General features: G+C 64.6%; 2 protein-coding genes across 2 annotated transcripts in view; one reads left to right on the top strand and one right to left on the bottom strand.

Annotated features, from left to right (window-relative positions):
- The window catches only part of RADIL (Rap associating with DIL domain), a gene marked incomplete at its 5' end in the record, with an annotated part of 57295 nt that extends 42813 nt beyond the window's left edge, over positions 1-14482 (top strand). The window contains 9 exons of the mRNA XM_082361408.1: positions 3527-3639; positions 4299-4536; positions 5220-5392; positions 10148-10298; positions 11275-11447; positions 11590-11941; positions 12966-13105; positions 13497-13636; positions 14142-14482. Of these exons, the coding sequence (XP_082217534.1) occupies positions 3527-3639; positions 4299-4536; positions 5220-5392; positions 10148-10298; positions 11275-11447; positions 11590-11941; positions 12966-13105; positions 13497-13636; positions 14142-14247 (1586 nt within the window). The 3' untranslated portion in view covers positions 14248-14482. The remainder of the gene's footprint in view (positions 1-3526; positions 3640-4298; positions 4537-5219; positions 5393-10147; positions 10299-11274; positions 11448-11589; positions 11942-12965; positions 13106-13496; positions 13637-14141) is intronic.
- Positions 14355-17213, bottom strand: LOC309613185 (uncharacterized protein; the record flags this gene model as incomplete). The annotated part of the gene is made up of 5 exons (XM_082359729.1): positions 14355-15282; positions 15564-15937; positions 16428-16565; positions 16870-16994; positions 17167-17213. 5 exons carry the CDS (start codon positions 17211-17213, stop codon positions 14458-14460), a joined length of 1509 nt encoding a protein of 502 aa, XP_082215855.1. The 3' UTR covers positions 14355-14457.
- Between the last annotated feature and the right edge of the window lie 129 nt (positions 17214-17342).

The raw sequence follows: 17342 nt of genomic DNA on the forward strand, positions 1-17342 counted from the left end.
AAAGCGCTGAAAAACGCTCAGTGAGAGAGTGACTCTGACTGGGGCGGTCTAGGAGGGCTTCATGGAGAAGGTGGCGTTCGGCCAGGCCCTGAGGGGGTGTGAGATGTCAGCTGGTGTGTGTCTGATGGGGCCGTGGCGGGTCCTGGCACTGAGGTGGGACGGAGCAAAGGCACTGCGTGCAGCAGGACCAGGTGTGGCGGCCTGGGACCAGGGGCTCCGTTTCGCCCCGCGCGACCTCGCTCTGCCCTGCGAGGACAGAGCCGCCCGCTTCACTCCATCCTGTCCAGGCCTTGCCGGAGCTGAGGGGTTCCCGAGTGGGTGTGCGGTCCCGCCCCGGGGGCCTGGCTGCCTCGGGGAGCCGTGGGGAAGCCGGGCGGCAGGACGGGCACGGCCGTGTCTCCTGGGACACGGGCTCACAGTCAGCCTGAGGCCCTGGTCCCCCTGATGCCGACTGGCTAGGTTCCTAGGGGAGGGGCTCGTGGTGGCCGCCGGCGAGGGGGCTGGTCTGCCCGGGGCCGGCTGTCCCACTCTGCGCTCAGTTGGCCACCGGGGAGCCGGCTGCGGAGACGGGTTGGTGGGGCCGAGGCCCTGGGACGTCCCGGCCAGACCTGGGGAGACGGGGTCTGCCTACCTTCCTCTCGTCAGTTGTGGTTTCTGAGTCTTTTCTCCCCCCGACTTCCCAGGGAAGGGGCGGTGGGGACTGTCTTGGGCTCCCAGGGCCGGAGAGTCTGGGCCTCCGTGGACACGTGGCAGAAGCAGTGGCTCCTCCGTGTCCCAGTGGTCATTCGTTGCAGGCCCGCTGGCCTGTCGCTCCATCCCTTGTCCCCCTGGGGCGGACATTGTGAACACCGTCCAGTAGACGCCCAAGGTGGGGCAGCTGCTCTCTGTCACCGAGCCTGGGTTGGAGGCAGATGGTCACCCACCTGTCCCCCGAACGGGACGCGAGGACTACACCTCCCGAGTCTCGGTCGTCAGCCCGCCTCGCTCTGCCCCAGCAGCCCGGGCCCACCCCGCGCTTGGTGCTGCCGGAACCCAGCGCCTGCAGAGCTGCTGCCTCTCCCTGCGAGGCTTCCTGTCACCTCCCTCCCCAGACCCTGCTGAGCTCCTTTCGGGGGGTGGGCCTCCAGCCGCCCAGGACCGAGGCCGCAGCGCTCAGCGGGCTCTGAGTGGAGGGGACTCTTGTGCACGCGGCGTCGGCTGGCGAGCACCCGGCCTCCGGCTGGTCCTTCCTTGCGGAAGCCAGGAGGCCGGCACAGGTCGGGAGACGGCACCCCGTCACCCCGACTTCGGGCACGGTGCTCACAGGCGAGTCCCGCCGGTGCCCCTCCTTGTCTGGACGTATTTCAGACGCTGTGTTGAGAGGCTGCAGGCCTGGGGTTAGCGTGTCCTTCACAGGGACCCTGAGTCAGGCTGATTTTCATGAAAAAAGCTGCTGGGGGGCTCTGCTCTTAGGAAGATATTCTTGGTCCAAGGCCCAGATGTCGTGTGGCCCAGTCGACGTTGGGAGACTGAGCATGTGGACGGCTGGAGTCCCTCCTCTGCCCGCCCCGGGGACCTCAAGGGCTGGGGAAGCCACAGCAGGGCCTGAGCGTCCCAGAAACAATGTCCGGGGCGGTGCAGGCTCTGTTGAGCTCAGAGGAAAAAACCATCAACCAGGGGGCGAAGGAAAGGTCAGAGCTGGCGTGTTTGGCCTCCTGACCTTCAGCAGGAAATATCTGTGGGAAGAATTCTAAAAACAGAGATGTCATGTCCTGAAAACTGGAAAAGGAGCTTTTTCTTCCCCAAACAACCTTTTCTGTCTGAAGCTCTTAGCCAGGAAGCCCATTCACATGGGAAGATAAAAGATTAGTCCATCAGGGGGGGCTGTTTATTTTATTCATTTTAAATTCTCCCGTAAGGCTTTGAGGCTCTGCCTCAGCGCCTGCAGACGTGGGGTCCCAGGGGGCGGTCCTCAGTCCCGGGGCCTCGGGAGGGAGGGAGGGAGGGGGGACGAGGCCCGGGTCCTCTGACAGGCGCGTGTGGGCGTCAGCTGAGTCGGGAACCCCAGCAGAGCCTGCGCCGCGGCTAGGAGGGTTTCAGGGGGTTTCTGCAGCGTCCGCTGGGAGCCGCCCCGTGGTTGTGTTCTGTGGGTCCCCAGCCTCCTCCCTCTGTCCGTCCCCTCCTCCCTCTCTCCCGAGCCCCCGGGCCCACATGAGGGGTGTAGGTCTGCCTTCTCAGACAAGCTGGTGCCGTCAGAGCCTGCGGCCCCTCCAGTCACCCGACTGGCTTCTCCCCCAAAGCCCAGGGAGGATACAGGGAGCGGCCAGACCCTGCCGGGCTCCCAAATGAGACCCTGCAGGCCAGGCTCTGGGAAGGACCCTGGGGAGGCCCCGCAGGCCTCTGGCTTCCTGGTCGGGAGGGTTCTGGGGTGTGAGCCCCGAGCCCTTGATGGGGCATCCTGGCGCCTGCAGGGCGGGTCTCTGACAGACGTGCACGCCGTTTCCGTTGGCCCAGTAGCCGGGCGGCCCCGTCCCTGTGCTCCTGGGAGGCCCAGCTTAGCGCTCAGGGCGATTCCCGGCCTCCCTCCCTCCCTGAAAGGAGGTTCCCAGACGTGGGGCCCACTCTGTGCGTTAAGCAAAAGGCCGCACGGGACGGGCAGTGCAGGAAAGCCCTGCTGCCGGCCTTCCGTCCTCGTCAAGAGAAGCGAGGGGCTGAGCGAGCGAAGGACGGAGGCGGGCGTCCCGTCTGGTCCCTCCCCAAGTACCACTGGGGCCGCTGGCACCAGGCACCTCATGCCTCCCGAGTTCGGGAAGGCCCCTCAGGATGGCCCCTCCCTGTTGGGCCTCTGGTCTTGGGGACCCCATGGCCAGCCTGGCCTCTTGGCCGTACATGAGCCCCACCCAGGGGGAGGGAGTCACCTGGCGTCGCTCACACCCCCCAGTCCCAGCCGCAGCCGCAGCCCCCTGGCCGCTGCCCAGCCTGGGAGGCCCATCCCCCGGCCTGTTGTCCTGAGTGCCCGTCCCCCGAGGTGCTGAGCGCCCGGGGTCTCCGCTCTGTGCCTGAGACACGGCAGCGTCTTCCCTGGGGGGCGCTAGTGGGGGGGAACGGGGCACGAGGGCCATCTGGGCTTCTTGGGAAAGTGTCGTGACGGTCTCCTTAGGACCTCTGGCCAGGTGTCCCTTGACCTGTGTCCCAAGTGAGAAGTGACCTGTGGGCCAGGATCTGCCATCGCTGGGCACTTGGTCCTGACCGTATCCGCAAGCTGCTAGCACGCGAGTGTCTGCTGTGCTTGGTATTGAGTCCGTGTCCATGGGTTTGGAAGCTCGGGGCCAGGGGTCCTGGCCACCTAAGCCAGCACCCCGGGACCTCTGGGCCCGGGGGCCCCATGGCTTTGGTTTGTCACATTTTCCAAACCCAAGAGGAGGGTGCTGGGCGGAGCCCTCAGGAGGCGTCAGGTGGGGGTTTGAAGTCGCGGTGGTTCCAGAAGGTTCCTGCCCGAGTCCCGCCTCCCCCGGCCCTGCAGTGACGGCGTCACGTCCCCCCGCAGGCTCGAAGGAGTCCCTGTTCTCCTGCACCCTCACGGCCAGTGAGGAGGCCATGGCAGTGCTGGAGGAGGTTGTCCTGTACGCCTTCCAGCAGTGCGTGTACTACGTCTCCAAGGTACGGCCTCTGCGTGCGCGTTCTCCCGGGGGACCTGAGTGCCGGCCCGGCCGCCTCTGCCCGCCCGGACCCCGGCCTAGAGCCCTGTCCCCCCTCACCCGCTGTTGCTCTCGTCGAGCGAGTCCTCTGCCCCAGCGCGGGGCCAGCGAGCGAGAGAGACGGGGCCGGCTGCTCTGGGGAGGCGACTCGGACGGCGGGACAGCTGTGCGGTGGTGCCGGCTGCCGTGGCCCCTGGCCCCCCTGCCCGCACCGTCCCGCACGCTGGTGGGGGCAGCCATGCGGCCACGTCTTGGGACTCAGAGCCGAGCAGGGCACCACGGGGTGCTGCCATGTCCTTGGGTCAGCGGGCCGTTGTTTGGCGGCTCACCCGCTCCCCTCCGTCCAGTAAAACCCTTCTGATAAAATAAGAAGAGGGTGAAGCCCCTGCCCTCAGGGCCCTCTGGGTGCCGTCCGGCCCCTTTGCCGGAGCCCCTGCAGCCCGTGTCATCTGCGCCTTCGCTGGGAGCTTTACTGGCCCCCCGTCCCCCCCGCGGCTCCCGGTGGGGAGCCCGGCGCTCACACGTGGGTCGCTGACACACGTGGTCCGGCCGAGGCAAGAGCTGGACGGGTCAGGCCCGGGGCCCCTGCCCACAGCAGCCGGTGTTTTCCTCTCGCCCCAGTCCCTGTACGTGTGCCTCCCGGCCCTGCTGGAATGCCCCCCCTTCCAGTTGGAGTGCCGCGAGAGCTGGTGCTCGGCCCCTCGGCTGCCCGAGGAGCTGCACCGCGTCGTGTCCGTCTACCAGGCCACCCTGGACCTCCTGCGGCCGCTGCAGGTGCACCCCGAGATCGCCGCCCAGGTGCTGGCCTACCTCTTCTTCTTCTCCGGCACGCTGCTCTTCAACCAGCTCCTGGACAAGGGTGAGGGTCAGGGGGCGGACAGCCCGCAGGGCCGCTGAGCATGTCCTCCCGGAGGCCGGCGGGCTGAGCCGTCCTGCTCCGTGGGGTCTGGGCGGGTGCCGCGGGGGGAGGACGTGGGGCAGAGCCTGTCCCCGTGGGAGCGGGAGCCACCCGTCCGCGTCTACACAGGGCCCCTCCGGCCTCTCCTGGTTCATTTCATCCGCACGTGGCCTAGGGCCCCCGTGAGCGAGGAGGCAGCAGGCTCAGGGAAGTGCCGTGGCCTTTGACCCCGCCTCACTGCCACCCAGATCTCCTCCATCGCCCTGCCCAGCGCTCAGGGCCGAGGCAGTGCTGGGGCGCGGGGCAGGGAGAGCGGGGCCAGCCCACAGCACGTGCGAAGCCTGGACCACGGCCCTCTGCACTTGGGGTCGCGTGGCCGTCACCGCCCCTCCCTGCCCCGCCACCTTCACCTCCCACCTCCATACCCACCCACCCGTGCCCAGAGAGGGGTCTGGAAGCAGGTAGTTGTCTTAGAAACTGACGCAAGGTCTTCCGTCTGTCCAGAGGCCGGGGGGGGGCGGGAGGAGGACAGGGCTGGGGCCCAGCCGGGCCTGGCTCCCTCGGGGGGGGGCGGGCGGGCGGGCAGCATACCTGCCCCGCGAGGGCTGCCCGACATCACCCTCCTTCCCTCCCTCCATTCCCAGGGCCCTCTCTGAGTTGCTTCCACTGGCCCAGAGGCGTCCAGGCCTGCGCCCGCCTGCAGCAGCTCCTGGAGTGGACAAGGAGTGCCGGCTTTGGCGAGGCTGGAGAGCGCTTCTTCCGGAAGCTTTCCTGCACGCTCAACCTGCTGGCCACGCCCAGTGCCCAGCTCGTCCAGGTGGGAGGGGTGCAGAGGGTGGGGGGCAGTGGGCGCAGCTAGGATGGGGCGGCGCCCTGGGTGGTCACCCTGGGGTCAGCAGCTTGCAGACCAGGAGGGGCTCAGTGGGCTTGCAGTGGCTTAGTCCACAGCTGTTCCCACCTGCAGGCAGGATAACGGCCCCAGGATGTCTGTGTCTAGTCTCTGACCTGCGGCTGTGGCCACAGGGGGCCCTGCTGATGTGGGGAGGTCACCCCCGGGCACCTGGTGGCCCCATTTAAGCACATGAGTCCTTAAAACTGGGACGATATTTACAAATGATGAGACCAACAAGAGTTTAATTTCCAAAATCTACAAACAACTCATACAGCTCGATATCACAATAAAAAAATGGGCAAAAGACCTAAACAGACATTTCTCCAAAGAAGACGTACAGATGGCCATAAGGCACATGAAAAGATGCTCAACATTGCTGATTATCAGAGAAATGCAAATTGAAACTACAGTGAGGTATCACCTCACACTGGTTGGAATGGCCATCATTAAAAAGCCTACAAATAAGAAATGCTGGAGATGGCGTGGACAGAAGGGAACCCTCCTACACTGTTGGTGGGGATGTAAACTGTACAGCCACTCTGGAGAAGAGTATGGAGATTCCTCAAAAAACTAAAGCTAGAGCTACCATATGATCCAGCAATCCCACTCCTGGGCACATACCCAGAGAAAACTCTAATTCAAAAAGACATATGCACCCCAGTGTTCACAGCAGCACTATTTTCAATAGCCAAGACATGGAAGCAACCTAAATGTCCATCGACAGAGGAATGGATAAGAAAGATGTGGTACATATATGCAATGGAATATTACTCAGCCATAAAAAAGAATGAAATAATGCCATTTGCAGCAATATGGATGGATCTAGAGATTGTCACACTAAGTGAAGTAAGTCAGAAAGAGAAAGACAAATACCATATGATATGACTTCTGTGTGAAATCTAAAAGTATGAAGCAAATGAATTTATTTACAAAACAGAAACAGACTCACAGGCATAGAAAACAAACTTATGGTTACCAGAGGGGAAAGGGTGGGGAAGAGATAAATTAGGAATTTGGGATTAACAGATACAAACTACTATACATAAAACAGGTAAACAACAAGGTCCTATTGTACAGCACAGGGAACTATATTCAATATCCCATGATAAAACATAATGGAAAAGAATCTGAAGGAGGATCATATATATATAAAATCACTTTATACCAGTAACTAACAGAACGTTGTAAATCAACTATACTTCAATAAAAGAAAAAAGAGGGAAGCAGAAGAGTGGGTCAGAGAGACAGGAAAGAACGAAGCAGAGGGTTGGCTCTGAAGGTGGAGGACGGGGCCACAGGGCAAGGGGTACAGCGGCCTCCAGGAGTTGGGAATGGCCCGTGGCTGGAGGCCAGCACAGGAACGGGACCTCAGTCCTACAACCCCAGGGAAGCGGATCCTGCCCTGGAGCCGCCAGAAGGAACACAGCCCTGCAACTCTTGATTTTAGCCCGTACGACCTGTGCTGGACGTCCGACCCCCAGAACTGTAAGACTGCGCTCATGTTGATCTCACTGCCACCTTCATGGTCATTTGTTAGAACAGCAGCAGGAAACAAAGACACCAGCTCACCCGCCTCCCTCACCTGCTGTGTGACATGGTTGTCACAGGTAATCAGTGAGACCAAGCAACCCAGGCCCTTTCCTGCCTGGCAGCGACACGGAACCCGCCCAGGTGATGGCCAGCGTGTTTGCAGGGTGGCCCCATGGACTCTGCTTCCCACGCCCTGGGGAGCTGCTCCGTGTTTGAACCGCGTAGGGGACCGGCTGCCCTGTCCGCCTCCAGGTGAGGTCCCAGCCGACGTGAGCGCAGCCAGGAAGCCCCACACGGCAGTGACGGCGTCCGCAGCCACGGCCACCACGGGCAGCCGCGAGCCACTGCGTGGAGCTCAGACTTGGGCAGGGCGTCCGCCTGCGGAGGGGAAGATGAGATGGGGTCGCCCCTGGGGCGCTGCTGTGCGCGCTGCTTTTGCCCTGGGCCTGGCGCACAGGCGTGCGCCCTGGTGAACAGTTACCACAGGGGTCCCCAACCCCCAGGCCACGGACCAGTACCAGTCTGTGGCCTGACAGCACCCGGGCCGCACAGCAGGAGGTGAGCGGTGGGTGAGCGAGTGAAGCTCCATCTGTATTTACAGCCGCTCCCCATTGCTCGCGTTACCACCTGAGCTCCGCCTCCTGTCAGACCAGCGGCGGCATCAGATTCTCATAGGAGCGCGAACCCTACTGTGAACTGCGCGTGCGAGGGATCTCGGTTCGCGCTCCTTACGAGAATCTGACGCCTGATGATCTGAGGTGGCGCTGCTAGCGCTGGGGAGCGGCTGCAGATGCAGATCATCGTCAGCAGAGAGGTTTGACTGCACAGAGACCATCATAAATCAACCGCTTGCAGACTCCTATCAAAACCCTATCAGTGAGTGGCACGTGAAAGTAAGCTCAGGGCTCCCACTGATTCTGCATTATGGTGAGTTGTGTAAGTATTTCCTTATATATCACCATGAAATAATAGTAGAAATAAAGTGCACAATAAATGTAATGCGCTTGAATCATCCCAAAACCATCCCCCCCCCCACGCCCAGTCCGTGGAAAAATTGTCTTCCACGAAACCGGTCCCTGGTGCCAGAGAGGTTGGGGACCGCTAAGTTACCAAGCTGGGTGCTTTGAGTTTGCTTGGTTTTCTGTGGTTTTCCGTGGTGTTTGTACTTCAGTACAAAACGCACAGCAAGGAAGGAGCGGCGTGGCACTGGCCGCTCGGCTGCGCCTCTCCCTGCACAGCTCGGGGCTGCCCACTTCTTCCTCTGGCAGGAGACTGGGGTCTATTCCTAGAGCATTTAAGACTGAGGGTCTCCAGGCTGGGACACGGGATCTCATCCTGAAGGAGGGGGCATCCCGGCGGCAGAGCGCCCATCGCGTGCTGGAGCCCCACGCTCTCGCCCACCAGGCCCGGGCCTGTGCCCTCCAAGCAGAGGGCGGCCAGCTTGGCAGGGCTGGCGGTCAGCGACAGCCCAGGGCAGGACGGAGGGTGCTGACACTGGGCCTCCACAGCCACCCAGCCAGGAGAGGGGGAGGGAGGCAGGGAGGGAGTGAGGCAAAGAGACCTCAGGCCGTAGTTCGCCTCCCTCAAAACGGACCATTCAGGGAGAAGGAACTTACTTGAAAAACCATTTGTATCCTCAAAGATAAGGGAAGATATGGTATCCATAACATAATAACAGGATGCTATAAATAAGAGAACAAAGAGAATTCTTGGAAGTTAAAACTACGACAGCAGAGATGAAAAGTTCAATAGCAGGGTTGGACGATAAAGTCCGGGAAATCACCCAGAAAGCAGAGCCAGCAAGACGGAAGAACGGGTGTTCGCTCTTGCTGGGTGACTGCTCAGCGCCGTCGGGGAACCCGCCGACAGCAGCCTCGGAGGAGCACAGACGTGGCGAAGCGTGGCTTCTAGGAGGAAAGTCAAAACCACCTCCGGGCAGACGAGGCTGTCCCGCGCTGGCATGTGCTCGGGGTGGCGGTGTCAGGAAGAGGCCGCTCCTCCCCCCTCCCCCACGTAGCTTAGGATGCTGTCTGTCCCTTCAGTGTAGATACTCGATAACCACCGCCCAGGCCTCTTGATGTGGGCAGTAAAATCAAACGTGGGAGAAACAGAGAGGAAGGAAGAAAGAAGGAAATTAAGGGACCGGTCAAGTGAGGCTCCACATCCGAGCAGCATGAGGTCGGAGAGGGCAGAGCAAACAGGGAGTAAAGATAAACCAAGACAGTTCCCAGCCCGCTCGACCCGAGTGTCCAGACTGCAGGTGCAGCCGGTGGGTGAAAAGCACAGTGGCTGAAACAGACCTGCACCGAGACCCGCTCGCAGGATTGCAGAGACGCCGCTGAGCTTCCAGAGAAGGAGAGCAGCTCGGGTCCTGGAGGTCAGCGGTCAGGATGGTTTCCGACTTCTCAGGAGCGAATGCGGGAGCTGCCTCCCAAATTCCCTACGAGGCTGACTGCAGCCTGGGGTCCTGATGGCGGGGACAGTGGCCTGAGGACGCTCTCCCACGCCAGGCCCCCAGCGTCCCCCTGGCACAGGCCTCCCTGGGGAGCTCCTCCAGAGCAGAAGGAAAGGGTTCCAGGAAGCAAGACGGACGGAGACGGTTCACTCAGTGACGTGAGTGCACCTTCTCCTACGGCTGCCGTTTGTCTTCTTCCAGGGCGCCGTCCCTGCACCCGGCTCCCAAGCCAGTCTCGTGTGCCACCTAATGCTACAGTTGTGCCTTCGTGCAGGTCTTTGACCTGCTTGATTTCTTGCACACGGTACGAGGCAGGGGTCCTATTTCACGGCCCCCTAACCTCCCAGTAGTCTTCCCCCGTTTCTCAGCCCCTCGAGGTGCTGTGCCCGGGCTTGCTCGGTGGGCAGGGCACCTGGCGCGGTGCCTGCTGGCCTCTCCTGGGAACGCCCCCCCGCCACCTGACCCGGCTCTCAGCCTGGACGCCCACAGGCATGGGGTGAGCTGCCCTCTGCACCGGCCTTGACCTTGGCCTCGCTGACCTCGCTGTCCCGCTCGGACGCCCCAGGGCGGAGCGTGTGCTGGCGTGGGGAGCCCTGGGCCCCTGCCCCCCACCGGAGCTCCCAGAAGGCAGGCCCTCCCGGGGGGGGGCGGTCTGGGCCCCCGGCCTTTGACCAGGAGCTCCTCCTTGTCAGCAGATGAGCTGGGCGAACCTGCGGGCCGCGTTCCCTGCCCTGAGCCCCGCGCAGCTGCACTGCCTGCTGACCCAGTACCAGCTGGCCTCAGCCATGGGCCCCATGAGCGCCTGGGAGCCGGGTGCCCAGGACAGCCCCGCGGCCTTCAAGTCAGGTGAGGCCTCTCCTCCGGGTGGAGCTCGGAACTTGGGCGTGGCTCGTGGGCTCCTTGACCCCCAGGTCCCTGGGTCCCCAGGTGGGGGACAGGGCAGGACACCCGAGGAGGAAGACGGCCCAGGGTGGAGGCTCCCCTTTGCCCCCAGGCTCTTGGTTCAGGTCAGAGGTCCCCACTGCCCCTCACGGGGCCTCGCCGGGCGCACGGCCACCAGGAAGAGAGCAGGGTCTCCACACCGGGCGCCATGGCACAGCCCGTCGGGAAACGGTGCTGAGGACGCTCGCCCTGTGTGTATCACGTGTGGAGACAGACGTACGTACGTGTGTGTGTGGTTTTTTATGAGTTAGTCGTGTATCTCCTCATTAGCAGTGTGTACATTATACCGCAAGCAAAAACGGAAAGTAAAGGACGGGGGAAGATCCAGATAGAAGTAGGGCTTCGACGCCTGGTCACCTGGGGCTTGGACCCTGGGCGCTGTCCCCCGCCCCGTTTACTGGCTCACGTCCAAGGCCTTCCGCGGAGGGAGGGGGCTCTGTGCTGGGCGCCGGGAGCGAGGTGGGGGCTGCTGTCTTCCCTCCGTCTGGAAGGCGCGTGTGTCCTCGTGCGGAGGCCAGCACGTAGGCAGGCTGTGCCCAGCCCGGTGACACGTGCGCGGTGCAGGCAGCGTGGCCGCCAGGAGCAGGTGGCGGCCTGGGGTGCCGGCCTCCGGGCCGAGTGAGCTGGGCTCCAGGCGTGGGTGTGCGGTGGGCCCGGGGGAGCCGGGGGCCGCAGGCGGGGCGGGCGTGGAGCCCAAGTGCCGTATGGTGGCGCCGGGGCTTCATCCCGGGTGCTCGCTGGGACTCCGGAGGCGTGAGAGCGCCGTACGGGCTTGTGCGGCCCCTCCCGTGTCCCCGGGGTCCCACGGCATCAGGCCGGGGGGGAGGGTGACTGGGCAGCTGCCTCCAGGCCGGGGGTCACGCCGCCCTCGCCCCCGCAGAGGAGGTCCTGGAGTCCTACGAAAACCCCCCACCCATCGTTTTGCCGAGCGAGGGCTTCCAGGTGGATCTGGAGGCCGACTGCCTGGACGACGGCCTCCACCGGCACCTCCTCTACATCCGCCACTTCCTGTGGAGCCTGCGGGGCAGGCCCGCCCGGCCAGAGTGTCTCCAGGTACCCGGGTGGGCGCGGCAGCGGGGGCTCCCGTGGCCCTGGGAGTTGGCGGTGCTCCCGAGGCCGCGGAGGCTTGGGGGCCCCCTCTGTCCTCCCAGCACGTTGGGCTGCTCCGTGCTGAGTTCTGTCCCCCCTCCCCCAGGGCCCGCACCACACCAGCCCCGAGGGCCACCCTGAGGACCAGAGCTGCACCCTGGCTTCCAGGGACCCCAGCAGGGGAGCCCATGAGGCCGGCCCGGAGCACCCTCCTCCTTCCGCGGGGGACCCCCAGGCACAGGGCCCTCTGGGAAGGCCGCCAGGCCGCGTGAGCCGCGGGGGGCCCCAGGCCGGGGACCCACATGGGGACCCCTCATGCCTGCTCACGCCCCCCGGCACCCCGCTCAACCTGGAGCCCGCTGTCCCCGACTGGCCAGAAGCCAGCAGTGCCTGCGGGGAAGCGCTTCCGGAAGGGAGGAGGAACGGGCCGAGCGGCCCGAGGTGCGCAGCCCTGGAAGGTGAGCCCCGAGCCAGGCCCGCGCCCGCACCCCAGTCCTGGCCCTGCTGGCGCCTGGGCAGCTGCCTCGGGGTCCTTCCCCTGTGGGGTCCTGGTGTCGCGTCTAGCCCGGGCTGTCAGAGTTGCCCACGAACGCCTGTCGCCCTGGACACAGGACAGGCTCCTGGGGCAGCTGGGGAGGGCACCGCGTGGCTCAGGCCCGGGCAGCTGGGGACCCGGAGAGTCACTCCGCCCGGGGGAGAGGAAGGATGTCTCCATGACGTGTGTTGAGCCCCAGAGCCGATGCGAGGCCAGCGGGATCGGGGCGGGGGGCGTGGGGAGGGGGGAGCCGGAGCCCTGGGCGTCCTGTGGGCAGTGTGGGCACTGGGCTGGCCGGGCTGGAGGGCAACGAACGGCAAGCATCCTCCAGCCCCGCCCGGCCCCCGCGAGTCCTCAGTGCCCTTGCCGAGCTTAGAGGGTGCCCTGAGGGCAGGGGTCACTGGGACCGAGCTGGGCCTGAGGCAGGACACCTCTCAGCGACCTGGGTGGCGCCCTGGGAGGGCACCACGACTGACCTCGTGCGGACAGAGAGGGCGCAGGACCCTCAGGGTGGGGAGCAGCAGGGCCCAGCTGAAAAGAGCCCCAGCTCCGGAGGGGGCCCTGGGAGCAGGGGCCGACACTCGGAGGGACAGACGTGGGGTCACCACTGAGAAGTGTGGTGGGAGAGGGCAGGGGGAGGGAAAGCAGAGCTTCCTTCTCAACCTTCTGGAAGCAACCGGCTTCTGAGAGGGGCCGATGTCCCGGGGCAGCACAGGGTGCCCTGACCCCCATCGCCCTGATGGTGGTCCGGGTCTGGCTGTTCCCCTTCTGCCCAGACGGGCATCTTACTGGACCTTTGTGAGCACGTGTCCCTTTGGAGCAGCCAAGCCAGGATGTCCCTGGGTCCGGACTCCTGGGCAGGCGCAGGCCCTCGGGGCAGAGTCTGGACAGAGGACTGAGCCGCCGGCCCCTTACCTTACCCTGCTGCACCTTTCTCGCCTGCCAAGGAGACTGTGCGGCCCCGGCGGCCGAGCCCCCTCTGGCCGCCTCCAGCCACAGCTCCAGCACGGACGACTTCTGCTACGTGTTCGCGGTGGAGCTAGAGCGAGGCCCCTCTGGGCTGGGCATGGGCCTGATCGATGGCATGGTGAGTGATCAGCCCCACCGCTTCCTGCAGGCCCCCAGGCTCCTCCTCTTTCCCAGAGACGGGCCCACAGCTGGGGTGGTCACAGGCAGGCGGCGGGCGGAGGCCCACGGCCCTGGGGACCAGGGGCTGGTGGGGGTGTCTCCTGGGATTTGTGGGAAGGGAAAGGGCCTGAGCAGCAGCTGCTTCCACCGCCTGCACCCTCAGGCCTCGGGGCGTCTGTCCTGGGCCTGCGGGGACTCTGATGGTGTCCAGCGCTGTCCTTGAAGACACACTGATGACCACGCAGTGAGCCCCACCAGGCCAGGCCGGGGGAGGGGCGGAGGTGGCCCCGCCTGGAGACCCCTGTGTGTGAGGGGCCCACGGAGCCCTGAGGCTTCCGCTTCTCCCCCAGCACACACCCCTGGGCGCCCCAGGGCTCTACATCCAGACCCTGCTCCCGGGGAGCCCCGCGGCGTCCGACGGGCGGCTGTCGCTGGGAGACCGCATCCTGGAGGTGAACGGCAGCAGCCTGGTGGGCGTCAACTACCTGAGGTACCGCGCCCTGCCCCCACGTGCCCTGCCCCCACGCACCCTGCCCCCCGTGCCCTGCCCCCCACGCGCCCTGCCCCCCGTGCCCTGCCCCCCACGCGCCCTGGCCCCCACCCCTCAGCCTGTGGGAGGCCACGTCCACCCTTGGGACGTTGGAGCTGAGTAAACAGAGGCACAGCCTGGCTCCCCACGGCCACCTCCCGCCCTTCCCCCCATTGGCCCTCCGATGACACGCCAGTCCCCGCAGGGGCTCAGGCACCTTGGGGTGGGGCGGGCTCTGGACCAGGCCGCGAGAGCGCAGGCTCCGTGATCCCGGAGCTCCGTCCCAGCTCGGGGGGCTCAGGGTTACTGACTGTAGCTGTCCACTTGGGGTGACGGCTGGGGGGTGGGGGGTGGGGTCGCCCCCCCCCCCCCCCGGCACCTCCAGGAGGCTCTGCCCGCCGGACCGGCAGTGAATTCTCACCCGGAGGGCTCTTCTGCACCGTCCCCATCCCTTCTCTGCTTTCAGAGCCGTGGATCTGATCCGACACGGGGGAAAGAAGGTGCGGTTTCTGGTTGCCAAGTCAGACGTGGAAACGGCCAAGAAGATCCGCTTCCGCACGCCCCCGCCCTAGGCGCCGTGCAGGGGCGGCCCGGGCACCTACACCTGCGGCTCCCAGGTTACGGCCCCTTCTGCCAGGCTGTTCGGTGTGGTGCGTCACCCACAGGACACTAGCCGCAGTCCCTAGTGTACACTTTATTTTATTGATATGACAGAGAATACTAAGTTGTGATGCTTGTTACAGAGCCTTTATGTTTGAAAATTTGAATGTTAAAGTATAGATTCAATAAACTATCTTTCGTATTGTAGAGGGTGGCGGGGCGTGGAGTCTGGGTGGGCACCGTGCTGGCCCCCTAGAGGGGATGCTGGAGGTGGGGCGGCGCCCTCCGAGGAACAGCTCCCTCCCTGACAGTGCGGGAGAGCCCGGGGGGGACACGGGGCGCGCTGGGGTGCCGGGATGGCTTTGACTCGCTCCTCGCCTGCCCTCCACCCTGCCCGCAAACAAGGAGCAGCGAGGGAGACGCGGACAGCCCCCAGCCGCCGAGGGAAAGGGCCAGAGCCGCCCCCCATCAGAGGGGGCTGCGCCCTCGGTGATGCCATGCTCAGCACGGTCCCAAAGAAGGGGTCTAGAACCCCCCAGAAGGTTATAAAGTGAGAGTCTTGACCCACTGTGGGTATCCAGGCTTCCTTCCCCGGACTCACACCCCTCCTGATGTCCTCTTTGGTCGCTAAAGCCACGGCTGGGCCCTAATACCAGGCTGGCCGGTCCCAGGCTCTCAGTCTGCGGCCCGGCTGGTGTCCACCTGGTGGCCGTTGCTTCACCCTGGTGGGAGGCGCCTCCTGCACCAGCCGCTGACCGTGCGCAGGGCCGTGTTGGTGTCACAGTGGCAGCGGGCGCGGGCACCTCCCGGCTGGGTGACTTCGGCAGGTTCGGTCGTGTCCGCCTCCCTGGGCTCTGGGCTGGGGTCCTCCTCTTTGACAGGAACAGAGACTCTGGGGACGAGAGGGTCCCGGCCAGGCAGCTGCAGATACACCCCTTACGTGGAAAGGGGTCTCGTGGAGGGACCAGCGGCCGGAAGGTGTGTCCCAGGCACTGGGCCTCGGGCAGCTGTGGGCGCAGAAGAGAGTGCAGGTGGGGGCCCGGCCCTGCGGGCGCTTGGTACCAGGTGTCCGGATTCCACCTGCCCTGAAGCAGTTCCCAAAACGCTGGATGAAATATACTTTAAAAAGTCAGTTAAAATGTGCAGTTGAACCCCCCCAAATTCCGAAAGCCCTAAACTGAAATGAGGGCACAGGTTCAGGGAGGCTGGCCGCTGACCCGAGGCCTGCCGAGCACCACCCCACCCCCGCCCCCCGCGGAGTTGCATGGCGATGGGGGACGCCGCGTACCGCAGAGTCCGCGCAGGGAAGGGCTGGGGCCCCGGGGAGGGGGGACCTCCGAGCTCCGCTTCTCGCTGGCGGGAGCGGGTGCTGAGGGCCCTCTGAGCACTCTGCAGGGAAGGACACACCATTCCCGGGACGTCCTTTGAGGTCGGCACTGTGATTATCCCCATTTTGCAGACGAGGAAAGTGGAGCACAAGGGGACTGTCATTGTCTACATCAGTCGGCCAGCGCCATGAATGCGGTGAGGACAACCCGACCTGACCCCACCTCTGGAAGCAGCCACCCTCGTCCGCCCTCGGCGCGGCTGCAGTGGGCGCCCGGCCCAGGTGAGTGCGCCCTGCTCGCGCGCCATCCTCCGGGCCGCAGCCCTGCCCGTGTCCTCACGGCCTCCGAGGCCCCGGCGGCTCTGCCGCTGCGGCTGACACGCCTGGGACAGCCCGGCCCCGCCGGATTTGAACTCGGGTCGTTGGACTGGACTTTCAGCCACCACAGAAGTCTACCCTGCAAAGACAATGGTAAGGGAACGTTTCTAGAGCGGCCTTGGCTCTGTGTGAAGCAGGGTAAAAAAGTCCCCTCAAAATCCGTATTCTCAAACTGGTTCGTAGGCACGTTTGAGAGTCAAACTTGCAAAATCTGAACGAACGACGTGAAAAAACTGAAAGCTGAGCATTAATTGGCATCTTGGCAAATTGAAAAAAAAGCATTTTCTCTAGGTGTCACATCCTCAACCCTGGCCTCCCTGGACCCAAGTCCGGAGGGCCGGGTGGGCCGGGCCAGCAGCGCGTGCGGGCGAAGGGCGTCGCAGGGGCTCGCAGGGCTGGGTTGGTCCCATCCCGGGAGGGTCAGGTGTCCTTTGGCACGCCCCGCACCGGTGCCCCACGGCTCTGCTCCGCGCACCACCTGTCGCTTCTCGGAAAGCATCCTGGGGCCGGGACGCCGGCCAGAGGCGTCCGTCCCTGCGGCGCCCACCCGGCCCCCATCAGCCTCCTCGGCGGCGGCGGGCGTTTCTTAGGGCGTCCGGGGGGGGCAAAACCGGCCGGGGGCGGAGGCACTGGACGGCAGGAGCGGGGCCGGAGTTGGGGCGTGGCGGAGCCTGGGGGCGTGGCTAGGAGCAGGCCTGGACGTGGGGCGCGGCGGAGCGGGCGGGCTGGGACTTTCGGAGCAGCAGCACCACCTGGTGGCCGAGCCCCGCCAGGTGCCCGGGGAACTGGGGCACAGCCTTGGGGGCTGGTTTACAAGCGGGGCGGGGCCTGACTTGAACGGGACAGCGGTAGAAAGCGCTCGACAGGAGGGGGTATGTGTCTCCCCCACTTAGTGTAAGAGCAAAGCGCACCCGGACTTGCTCCCAGTAAGGCTTCTGGCGGCAGGTATCGTGGTCACTGGGAGCACTCTGCTGGGTGCCCTGCCCTTCCTCCTGCTCGTAGGAGGCTGCAGGTCTGCAAAGGTGACAGCACCTCCAGCCCACCCAGCAGGGGCCCCAGAGCCCCAGCCTTATCGTCTTCAACTTACTCAGGAGCGGGAAAAGGTCTAAAAAATGTCACTGACCAAACCCATTTTCCCCGGTGGCAGCTGCCACCTCGGGGAGGTTGACACTGCTTCCTTTCTGACTGCATGTGTTTGTTAGTGATCTGTGGTTTCTGGACCATCTGGGACATGGGCTGAACGGGGCCCGGCCCTGACACGTGGGGACTAGGTGGGAAGGAACAGCCCCAGGGGAAGGCCCCCCCCCCCCCCGCCCAGCAGCACTGCATCCCCCGGACGCCGCAGCAGCTGCGGGGCTCCCT

The sequence above is a fragment of the Balaenoptera borealis genome, assembly GCF_965194805.1.
Source record: "Balaenoptera borealis genome assembly, chromosome: 16".
Classification (NCBI taxonomy): Eukaryota; Metazoa; Chordata; class Mammalia; order Artiodactyla; family Balaenopteridae; genus Balaenoptera; species Balaenoptera borealis.